The sequence below is a fragment of the Electrona antarctica genome (assembly GCF_951216825.1).
Source record: "Electrona antarctica genome assembly, chromosome: 5".
In the NCBI taxonomy this organism is placed as follows: domain Eukaryota; kingdom Metazoa; phylum Chordata; class Actinopteri; order Myctophiformes; family Myctophidae; genus Electrona; species Electrona antarctica.
The window spans coordinates 38,051,555-38,064,220 of record NC_136810.1 but is presented as its reverse complement, the minus strand read 5'-3'; the positions used below and the strand labels follow the sequence as shown (position 1 = coordinate 38,064,220).

General features: G+C 45.6%; 1 protein-coding gene across 1 annotated transcript in view; it reads right to left on the bottom strand.

Moving 5' to 3' along the window:
* Nucleotides 1-387: 387 nt before the first annotated feature.
* The window catches only part of sema3d (sema domain, immunoglobulin domain (Ig), short basic domain, secreted, (semaphorin) 3D), a 48,118-nt gene continuing 35,839 nt past the window's right edge, over nt 388-12,666 (bottom strand). The window contains exons 16-17 of the mRNA XM_079501627.1: nt 10,786-10,925; nt 388-1,224 (exon numbers count right to left, since the gene is read on the bottom strand). Coding sequence (XP_079357753.1) covers nt 748-1,224; nt 10,786-10,925 — 617 coding nt within the window. The 3' untranslated portion in view covers nt 388-747. The remainder of the gene's footprint in view (nt 1,225-10,785; nt 10,926-12,666) is intronic.

Here is a 12,666-nt window from a genome sequence, read left to right as displayed (position 1 = left end):
CATACAATTATTTTAAGCCTAGAATCAAGCCATCCAGGATCTTGGTGAATCATGACCTTTTATTCTGTGAAGAAAGAAAAATTAAAAGTGCTAAAAAGGATATTTATTTAAATGTAGCCTAGTAATAAATTATTATACTTTTTTTATTTTTTTATTTTTCATGATTCACCAGGATACTGGATGGCTGGATTCTAGGCTTAAAATAATTGATATAAATATTTTTGTAAATCTCTATGGGAATGGCAGATTTTTCAGTGGGTCCATTAAACCACGCCCAGTATGCCCTATTCAATAGGGCATAGCAGTGGGCGTGGTTTAATGGACCCACTGAAATGTGGATACTATTTCTCAAAGTAGATCTAGTGACCCCACTTTGAGAGGGGAGTTCCAGAGGTTGCCCAGCTACATTACTGATAGTTAGGAACCAAATGGACCCTATACAGGTCTGTAACTATATGTTCCCATTTGTACACTCTCTTATGAGGGTCTGTGGTCTACTGCATACCAAACTGGGGGTCCTTGAAATGTCAAGGTTTGAGAACCACTGCTGTGTATTTTATGAGTCTGAAGAGCCTTACATAGTCAGAGTGGTTGAAAAGTTGTGACTGTCAAAAACAATCATTCAGTGAAGGAAGTACACACACACACACACACCATACAGTCTCTAAAACACAATTTAACCAAGTTAAATCAACACCCGGTTGTCCTCCTTCGACTTTGTTATTGCTCCGTGTCTGCTCCCACGCCCTACTCCGCTCTCCTATCGGGCCGCCGTTGCCTGTCTTCCCGGCTCCCCGTGTGGTGCCTCCTGTTCCGACTCTTCTTCATTTCCTGGATGTGTTTCCATTTGCCTGGCGCCGTGCCCTTCCCCCGCGCCCGCGGGGGTCTCTTCTCCAGCCACAGCGAGTTGCAGTACTCCTCCAGAGAGCCAATGGGAGAACTCATTACCCTCAAGTAGTCCTTGTAGCGCTGGCGAGACTCCGCCCCGTGGCGTGGTGGTGATGGCGGCGGCGGCGGAGGCTCCGCATGCACGGGGACCTCGCTGGGCTTGGGCCGCCCGTCCAGCCGGCCGTGCGTAACAAGCCGCAGCGTGACGCGCAGCAGCGTGTGCGTGAAGTGCGTGTGCTCCTGAGCCACGCACAGGTACGTGCCGACGTCGGAGGAGTGGAGGGAGCGCAAGAGGAGGCCTCGGTCCGTGTGAACCACACGCTCATCGAGTCCCACCTGCAGACAACAATACAAAACTGTTCAATTCCTGCAAATTGATAAATTCCAGCAAATTGTTCAATTCTATTCAAATCAATTAAAGCTAATGAATTACTCTACATTCTAATGAATAAATGGTAAATGGTGCATTTATATAGCGCCTTTATCCAAGGCGCTTTACATAGATTGTGCATCAATTCACCCATTCACACATACATTCATACACCGATGGCGGCGGAAACCATGCAAGGCACCAACCAGCACATCAGGAGCAATTAGGGGTTCAGACACTTCGACACTAAGGGGAGCCCGGGTTCGAACAGGCAACCTTGCGGTTACCATCCAGCCACTCTACCCCGGAGCCACCACTGCCCCCACCGAATAAAGCTGTATTATCCACTAAAACTATTTTCACCAAACTGTATGTTTCCCAAACAGTGGGTCGGGACTCGGGACCCATTTGTGGGTCGCAGACACATTTTTATGGGTCCCTTCCCTAATGATGACACCACACACAGCATGTTGTCATTGTAACATCCGGTTACGGATATTTGGCTCTTCAAAATACGGGTTGCGCGCTATAAAACCTTGGCAATGCACGATAGATAGATTAATTAATCCTGGCGGTCAAACAGTAGGGACATTTACAGGCATTACATTTGTCAGTATCTGTTTCAAAAGCAAATCAGATAATATAAGCAACTGGGTTGTCAACTTGTGGGTAGAATAGTACTGTAGTTCTGACTTGAAATATAAATAATAATCATGACCTGAACACAAAAATACAGGTGAAATGTTACTATTCTGACCAATTCGTCAATCATCTCAATAGGCTATCACCAAACACCTGTCCGTTACCTAGTGCCCTGTTCACACACATAAATTGTCATGGCTGATTTGCAGCCAAGGAGTGTTAACCATGGTAATGACCCTTGAAACAGGATGCACAGAGTGGTAGGTGTCAAGGGACTGAGATCATTCAATGTTGTGTTGAGATATTTAGCTGTGATGCCTGTAAACATGTACCCATTTTTAACTCTGGGAGGTGCACGAAAGGAACCAAATGTACCCATGAGTGTTTGGTTAAATTTGTACATGTTCAGACTTTCGGGATTTTACTGTATGCTTGTGGTGTGTGTGTGTGTGTGTGTGTGTGTGTGTGCGTGTGCGTGTGTGTGTGTGCGTGCACGTGTGTGCGTGCGTGTGTGTGTGTGTGCGTGCGTGCATTTGTATATTTGTACTTGAGGTTTAGGGTGAGTAGAGCACTATAATGTTTGTGCTCCTCTTGTTTCATGCACACCAGCATCTCCCACAATTCATCAGGGGGCATGGCCAGTGTCGGACCCTGAAAAAACACAGCTGCATGCATTCACAACAACAGGACACAGTGTGTGTGTGTGTGTGTGTGTGTGTGTGTGTGTGTGTGTGTGTGTGTGTGTGTGCGTGTTTCCATCTGTGCATGTATGCATTATGCTTCAAAGCATACCTCCAGGTCTCGTGTACCTCCACCCCCTGGCCAGAGGTGAAACTGATAATGGAGATATAGTTTAGGAGGCTCTGGGAAGGAAACGAGCTATCTGGGCTGTGCATTAAAAGCCATTAAGACCTGAGGCCGATTCTACAAAATGTTATGTCTTCTAAAATCCTAACAGTTTTCTGGCAGTGCTCAAACATGTTCATGTCAACGACCACCAAACCTATATGTATTTGGCCGCCGATCCCCATCTTCAGGGACCCCCAGAAGCAAAGATTTGAGTTAAAAATCACACCCGTGTGAACTGAGTGGTGCAAATCCCCCACCCCTCCCCCCTCTCTGTCTCTCTCTCTCTCTCTCTCTCTCTCTCTCTCTCATTAGCAGGCAACATGCAGCACTATCTGTCTCTCTCCGTTTCTGGCACAACAGCGCCACTTTTGGTACTCATTGGTACTGGTCACACACATAGTCACACACAAACACACATAGTTGAACACGGACATTGCTGTTAGTTGGTGGTTGCACCACTCAAAAATGTATATTCAAACCCTGTATATTCAAATATTTGCAATTTTTAGCTCATATCACGGCACAAGTGACGCGCTATGAGCTTGTATATCTGCTACAGTGTATCGCGTGTTCGAGTCCCGTCCATGACGACCTTTGCTGCGTGTCTCTCCCCTTCTCTCTCTCCCTCATTCCTGTCCATCTTCACAAATCAACTATCAATAAAGTCAGAAAAGCCAAAAACAAAAAAAGAAAAGAAAAATGGGATTAAAATCTAAAATGACACAGATGCTTATGTGTTTTTTAATGGGTTAAGCCCATACCATCCGTGTGACGCACGCGGGTGAGTGAACGCATGCATGTGTTGTTCTTCGGAATGTATGTGTGCGACTGCGCGTGCATGAGTTTGTGAGCAGTCAGTGGGTGTTGATGCATAATAGTCTTGACAGTGTGTGTGTGTGTGTGTGTGTGTGTGTGTGTGTGTGTGTGTGTGTGTGTGTGTGTGTGTGTGTGTGTGTGTGCTTGTGCATGGACATGTGTGCAGAACCTGGGGATGTTTTTTTCAGCTCTGACACTGATGATGTGTTTCGTGGCCAAAGGCAGAGCCCTATATGGCACAGACTCTGCGTTGAACTCTGACCCTGGCCCACATCAGGATCAATATTATGTCTCCCATCACCTTCTCCTTCTCTCTCTCATCCCTCTCATCCGTGGACTCGCTCGCCAAGTTGCAGTGCAACATGTTCATTCCAGTAAAAGGCACAAAAGTCGTGCTTACGCAACGCCTCTGTTGGGAACAAGGGCATCTTTCAATATAATCTCAGTGGTGTTTGTATGTTTGTTTGCATGCCTTGCAAACCCCTCTCCCGCTGCAGTCCAAAAATCATGACATCTGTGACTAAATTGCACTGCCAAACACTTAAACTCACCCAGATGGTGCGTGTGCGTGTGTCCGCGTGCATGATGTGTTTGTGTGTGTGTGTGTGTGTGTGTGTGTGTGTTTGCTTGCACGCTTGTGTGTATAAGCGAACACAAAACTCATGCACAGAAGGCTGTAACAGATTCTTCGCTGTTCATGTATGCATTTGGAGGAGTACACATGCATCCGTGGCCAGACGCACAATGAAAGGCAGATTTTAATAGTATTTTTTTAACACATCAAGGCTCTATAAAACAGAGAAGGTTGAGCGTTTCTCATGCTTTCAGGAAGACCATTTGATCCCTCGTTAAGCTTGAGAGCAGAATCCTAGGCGGAAGGAAACGCAGATTTTGTCACCGGGTCAAGCGAGAGCTGAAACGCTGCCCGCTTTCCAGAACGCAACATGTATGTTCTGAGTCACGAATCCAAGAAATCCTTCTATTTAGCACGCATGCTGCAGGATGCAGGTCCTGTGTCTGTTGGCTGCCGATCAAGGACCAAGTTCTATTGTTCATCACATGTACAGCAGTGGATCCACGTATGAGCTCAAGACCCAAATGTGAAATCAGCCATTTGCCCGGGACTCAAACTATAGTGAAAATAGCAGATCTACAAGTTTGCAATTTTCACTACTTCTTAAACATTTGTGACCCACCTTGACTGCCATTGGATTTTTTGTCATTTTCGTTTTTTGAGTGGTGCAACCACTCCTATAGACAGCTATGTGTGTCCCTATGGGTCCCTTTCTGGCTGGCTGGCTGTGTCCCAGCACGAAAATAGCGTTTGGTTGGTTTTCACCACCACGTTTTACTGTTGCGCAGCCTAACACACACACACACACACACACACACACACACACACACACACACACACACACACACACACACACACACACACACACACACACACACACACACACACACACACACACACACACACACACACACACACACACAGTTAACTGTATATGTTGATTTTGGGTGTACAGTGACAGTACAGTACAGTACAGTAGAGGGACCCCCTGGGGACCCCCACACGGTAACTGTCATTTCTCAACCATTTCGGAAAGCAAGGCGGCTCGTCGGAACCGGGCCGGCCCCCAGGGAATCATAGCTTGACATATTGGTTCGCTACATGTTTAAGCATTTATTCATATTTACATTCGATTTCGATTTCAGCCCTTACATTTATTTCAGACATTCTTTAGTATATGAAGAGTCTGCCTGTGCCATTCATTTTGGATTAAAAAAACTAAAACTAAAAACTAAAAGAGTCACATTTTTTTCTGATTAGTTTTCTGATTCTTAATAAATATCGTGATATGGCATAAGCATTGCTGCCAACCCTCCTGCATTTTGCAGGAGACTCCTTTTTTGACCATTATTTTCTCCTACGCCAGCATTTCTCCTGCGTTTGGGGGATTTCACCCTTTTTGTGTGCTCAACCCGGTCAAACTCTCTTTCATCAATGAGAGAGTGGGAATGTTACTCTCTTACTCTCGCTTTTTAAGTATATTATGTCTGGATAAATTCCAGTCCCACATACAGTGTTGTACACATATACGTATAAATTGTAATTGAATGCAATTATAAAGAGATCACTTTTAAGTAATTATTATTATTAAAGATGGCTCTTTTATTGCTTCAGTCATCAAATCAATTTTTGTGGGCTTACTGTACTACTTTTAGCTTTTTAATGGATCATAAGTAAAGCCTGACACAAGTATCAAACTCCCCAAATCCACCAGAATACTGGAAATTACATCTACTTTGTTACCATACTAGACACCAAGCTAAAGAGTCTGCGTCTGAACATAAACCTCTGCAGCTGGATACTCAACTTCCTGACAGACAGACGTCAGGTGGTGCGTATGGGCACAACGACTTCTGGCCCTCTGACCCTCAGCACAGGAGACCCTCAAGGCTGCGTTCTGAGCCCCCTTCTCTACTCCCTGTACAGTGTGTGTACACCCATGACTGCGTGGCTCTGTTCAGCTCCAACAAAGTGATCAAGTTTGCAGCCAACACCACAGTCATAGGCAGAGAAGTGGATAACCTGGCACAATGGTGCCAGGAGAACAACCTGCATGGCTCTCAACGTTGACAAAACAAAAGGGCTGATCTTCGACTACAGGAGACCTCCCAGAGACCACTCTCTCATCCAGATTGGGGGTGCTGCAGTGGAAAGGGTCAGAGAGTTCAAATTCCTGGGGGCGCACATCACTGAGGATCTCACCTGGGCAGTACAGACAGAGCGGGTGGTGAAGAAAGCACAACAACGCCTGTACTTCCTGAGGAGACTTAAGAAAGCTGGCATGGGCCCCAAAGTCCTAAAAGCTTTCTACAGAGACACCACAGAGAGCATCCTGACTGGCTGCTTCCCATGCCTGGTATGGCAGCTGCACCGACCTCAACCGCAAAGCAATGCAGAGGGTTGTGCGACAGCATCAGCGGATGTGAACTCCCCCCCATCGAAGCCCTGTATGACGAACGTTGTGTCAGCAAAGCTTGTGGAATTATGAAGGACCCAAGACATGCCAACCGCAGGCTGTTTGAGATGCTGCCGCATGGAAAACGTTTTCGCAGTCTCAAAGCCATTGGAAAAAGACTGCAAAAAAGCTTCTTCCCCCGAACAATCAGATACATGAACAAACTGATAAGAACCAAAGCGGAACCGGGCAAAGGAAAACGCTAGCCTCCCAACCCTCTCGCCCTCTTCTTGCACTATCATGATACATTTTTGCACCTTTCTAAACTAAATTTGCTGTATATATGGAACATAGCCTCAATTGCACCTTCTTAAACTAAATTATATGGAACATAACTTACTGTGAAGCTGTTCACAAAAGGTTTACCTAACTTTGCTACTACAGGGAAAACATGCACATGTAACTATTATTTTGTACACTTTGATTGCTATTTCTTGAACTCTTTATTCTTGTTTGCTGTGGTTTCTGTGGTTTTGTTGTTTTGAATGTTATGCTATATGTTATGCAGCTATGCTGCTGCATTGTCTGTAAGGAAGCCACAACAAAAATAAGTTTTACTCTTATGTACCTGTACACAAGATGTAACAATAAAGTACAACCTTGAACCTTGAACCTTGTTACAGATTTTTTACAAAACTGTCTTTTCTTGGTTTTAAAGGCTGCAATACAGGAAAGTGATTGTATATCACCTCATTGTTTTAGCTGTTCTATATTATATATTTTGTAAAACCTGCACCAATAGTGCTTGCCACAATATTGATCTTGAGATATTTGGTCAAAAACTTTGTTCATACCGCAAATTAAAAAAAACCATTGTGATCGGGACATCCCTAGTATCTTTATTATATCCATATCATGATATTAGACTGCCATGGATTATTGTCTGTGATTTTGGATAATGTAGGTATATATAACGGATCGGGAAAATCAGTATGGGCAGATACTCAAAATCAAATGATGGGAATGGGATCGGGAGCAAAAAACGTGGTCCCTATAGTCAACACCATTACGCAAAAAAACAAACAAAAAAAACAAGTGAGAGCTCCCCCAGCTCATATCTTTAATCACTGCCTTTTACAAGGGGATTTGAGGGGGAAATGTGTGTGCGTGAGCAACACAGGAGGATTGCATCGGAGGGGACTGCAGGTGCTATGCACAGCTGGGCGGCCGACTACTGCTATTCATGCCAGAAACTAAGAGAGAGAGAGAGAGAGAGAGAGAGAGAGAGAGTGAGAGCTAGCTGCAGGGATGTTCGGGAAAACAAAAGAGGGCACAACATGAATATAAATAATTAAACTGAGGAAACAAAGTGTCAGTAAAGGAGGACGCAGGAAGCGAGGACACGTGAAGGGAACATAAGGTGTGGCTGACGAGTCGATGGGGAATTTGGGGGAGACAAATCCGTCTTTTGGCAGATGAGGTGAACCGAGACAAGGACGCGAAGTGACGGAGGGAGACGTTTCGTTTGACATTAAGCAGACACCTCTGACATCACCTGCTCTCACACACACACACACACACACACACACACACACACACACACACACACACACACACACACACACACACACACACACACACACACACACACACACACACACACACACACACACACACACACCACGGTCTCAGCTGTGAGGTCGGCCAGACCACCCTGCAGAACCCCACCCCATCCCAACCGTCTACCAAATAGCGCTATTTGCACTTTTCTCACACATTTTGTTTCGGGCTGTAATGCTGCGTTCACACGGGCAGATGCAAAAGATACAAAGATGCAAAGCTACACATGTATTTGTAGCTGTTGTAGCTTTTGTAGCGGCTACAAACATCGGATGCATCTTTGCATCTTCATGTCGCTGGCTTCCATTGACAATGAATGGTAGACTGTAGCTTTGCATCTGCCCGTGTGAACACGAAATAAGTGTCTCTTAACCCTATAACCTGGCCTAAAGCCTGATGTGACATCAGATCGCATACAAAACCCAGGCGAGCTGAAAAGTTTATGCTAGACCAGCTAGTTATCTCTTCTATAGACTTCCTGTTCATTAACCTTTTTTTTTCAACCTGCTTTCAACCTGTCTATATTTCGGGCATTGTCATTATGAGCAAACATTTTCCAAAGTTTAACAACAAACAAAAAAAGTGTGTGGCATCATCTTGTAAGTATAACACACGTCTTAAGTGGTGAATGGTGACGGGAACAATGAAATGAAATGGTCACTGGAAGTGGGGGATATATTACTATGATGAAGTGCGTTGCCCACACAATCAACTCCATTGAATTCCGTATTGATTTGTGGAATAATGCATGTCCTGCGGTATGAGAGTTTTTCCCCTCCTTCATACTCCTGAGGGAGGAAGAAGTTCCTCCATTGGATCCATCGTCACCTTGTCTCCAGTACAATGGCTCACATATTATTGCACACTGAGGCACGCAGACACAGAAAACACCCCCATTGTGATTCGCTATAGCTCCAAAACACATGGCTCTCCCCGGGGAGGCACGCACGCGTAAGTACGCACGCACACACGCACGCACGCACGCACGCACGCACACACGCACGCACACACGCACGCACGCACGCACGCACGCACGCAAAGACATGCCTGTTCTCCTGGACCAAAATACACTTACAGACCTGCATCTACAATCACGCTCCATGTATACGGACTAATGTGCACAGATATTATAAATATGTATTATATGATGTATAATATATACTCACGCAGGTACACAGGCACGCACGCACACGCACGCACACGCACGCACACACGCACGCAGAGAAACTGCGCTTTCCGCTGTGTGGGGGCTCATAAAGGAACACATGGGTCTTTTAGTGGCTCTTGCACCTGTCAGTGTGTTTACACAGGGGTGGGGGTGGGGGGGGGGGGGTAAATGTGTATACGTGTACGTGGTGGGAGCGAGTGAGGGATCAGCACGTCGGTAGGAGGAGAGGTGGATGCTATGTGTTAGTGTGTTTGAAGAAGGTGTACGTGTGTGTGTGTGTGTGTGTGTATGTGTGTGTGTGTGTGTGTGTGTGTGTGGGGGGGGGGGGGGGGGGGGGTTTGAGGTGCTGACTAGGTGAGTGTCCTCTGTGTCGCTCTGCTGCAAACGGGACCCGTTGTCGATGAGCCCCTCTCCACACCTCCAATGCAAACACGTCACCGCCTCCGTTCCCTCCCACTCTTTGTCGCTCTTCCTTTCTTTGTCTTTCTCCCTCTTTCCTCCACACACATTCAAACAAAGACATAAAAAAACAAACACTACATTTCCCATTCTAAACCGTCACTGCTCAGTCGTTAGTTGTCCCTCGGCCCCCCACAACAACCCTCTACCCATCTTTCACTGCGACAGAAGCCGCCCCTCCCCAGCGCACCCCCAAACAAACACCCCATCCCACCACCCCCCCCCCCCCCCCCCCTCGCAGTGTGCGCCTGCATGGTCTCAATCACTCCTCGCCTCAACGCCGACACAGAGGAGTTGTAGAGGGAGCTTTTTTTTTGGAAGAGCCCCCGACCACTCATAAACATCAGTATAATGGCTTTGGGGCGAAGGAACCTCACCGCGTCGCTCCTCCGTTTCCGATGACCCCGCGTTCCACAGCAAAAAAGCCTGTGGGTGTTCGTTATTGACGTCTGCTTAACTACCTTTCCCCCGTGCAAGGCGTGCATCCCCGCCGCGCTACTCAGGCCTCGTCTCTATCCGTCCCAAAGACAACTTTGACCGTGATTTGTGTCACAGCAGCGCTGTGGCTGACTGGTTTAAGACTCGTACCTGACGGGCCGAGTGAGGTCGATGTAAATCAAACGAGGGCGGCGTGAGGAGTCCCTCGCTTTGATGCTTTGAAGTGTGCTTACGTAAGGACGGAATTATGCAATAGAGAGCGTCTGTTTTGTTTTTGGGCCCTAAAGCACAAACCCCACTTTTTGACCTGCATTAAGAGGTCTCGTGTCTCGCACTGCACTGTCGTGCATGCATAGGGCAAACGAAAAAAGCACCTACCTTCACACTCCAGATGGTGTGTGTGTGTGTGTGTGTGTGTGTGTGTGTGTGTGTGTGTGTGTGTGTGTGTGTGTGTGTGTGTGCGTGCGTGCGTGCGTGCGTGCGTGCGTGCGTGCGTGCGTGCGTGCGTGCGTGCGTGCGTGCGTGCGTGCGTGCGTGCGTGCGTGCGTACGTTAGCGCTCTCTGACCTCTTCCCTGACTTCGGAGCCAGGTCTCTGGATGTACCAGCGGATCTGTGCCTGCTGACTTTTGGGAATGCACTCCAGGAAGGTGGCATTACTCTGGACTCCGAAGAGAAGCTTCTCCTCCACCCGTCCTCGGCCAGAACCTGGAGGGAGATCAGACGTATATGTACTGTATATGCATCGTTTACTGCAGTTGGTTCCCAAAACAAAATATTAGACAGTCCTCTGGGACCCAAATGAGTGAAAATAGCCGATCTTCTTTCATTTATTCAAGAAATTACTTAAATTAATTATTATTTAATTTCATAAAAACTATTAATGATTATACTATTTATATAAATAGTATTTAGACTCAGAGAATGTTTAAAAAAAGTAAAAATAAAAATGTGTCCGTGAAAAACAAATGGGACTCACTGTTTGGGAAACAGTGGTTTACTACTGTACATGCGGTAGTTCAGTATATATCAGACATATACCGGTACAGCAGTAGTGTTTCTTTGAGTAGACGCTGTTGTTGTATAGTTGGCTATTATACCATAGCCCATACAGAAAAAAGGATCAGCGATATTTGGCACAATACATGAAGGAAACATTTATTTGATTAATTTCAGCTGTACAAATCTGCAGATAGGCTACAGCTTGACAGGCTCAATTGGAGGACGAACGACAGCCAAGGTTTAAGGACAAAAGAACTCTTTATTTTCCGCGCGACCGCAAACCGCTTGCAAGGCCTTTGTTGTAACGTTGTGGTAGATAGCATTCGGAAACGAATAACACAGCGGAAACAAATAGCACAAGAGCCAGATACTACAGGTCACTGATTTACCTGCTCTGTGTCCAATTAGTTTGGCCGGTGTGGCTGCTTAAAGGAGAATTCCGGACTAGACGTTTTCTTACCATAATCAAATATAATTATTATAATATGTATAATAATGGATATACAGTATGTTATTATATCCATTAACCAGTGGTAGAGGCAACAAATATATAAAATAAATCCTTCTCTGTATAGCTCTGAGCAGGGAGGTGGGGTTTATCGACCGCTCGCCTTTTCACGGAAGCTCATTTGGGACAAAACACTGTGTGAGACTGTGGACACATCACCGACATTATGAAAGACAGAAGAAAAATAATAATAAAATAAAATAAAAAATGTTGTGCGACTTTACCGATAAACCCGCCATGCATGGTCAGAGCTGAGGTGCGCTTGGGATTTTTCTTCTCTTTTTTACCACTGGCAAAATTCGGTAAGAATACGGCTAGTCCAGAATTGGGATTCTTTACATCAGGGCTTCTTTACATCATTCCAATGTGTTTTATTTCAGGTATTATTCACTGATTAGCTAATGCTAATTCTAGTGTCTAGCAGAGGAATCGGAGGAATAGAATTAACATATTTCTGCTGTCGGGAAGAAACCATCTAACTCCAAAATATATTTATTTTCAGGAAATAAAAAATGTAAAGATTTCAGGAAATGAAATTTTTAAAAAAAACAATACGAAACTGCCTCATCAAAATTGGTATCATTGTGACTTTATGCTTGCATGAGAAGGGGAGAGGTGGTGGAGTTTGTTCTGTTTTTTCTGTTTCTGACAATGCACTGACATTCTACTGAATTGCCAGTGGCAGGACACGTGAAGTTCTCAAACGGCACATTCTGTACACACTACACAGTCTTAAAGGTCAGGACTAAGAGACTGGAAAACAACAGCTTCTTTCCAAGAACTGTGATGGATTGATGGACTCATACCTTCATTCTCCCCCAAATATCATTCTCCCCCAAATAAACATACATGTAGGCTACACGCACGCACGCACGCACGCGCACACACACACACACACACACACACACACACACACACACACACACACACACACACACA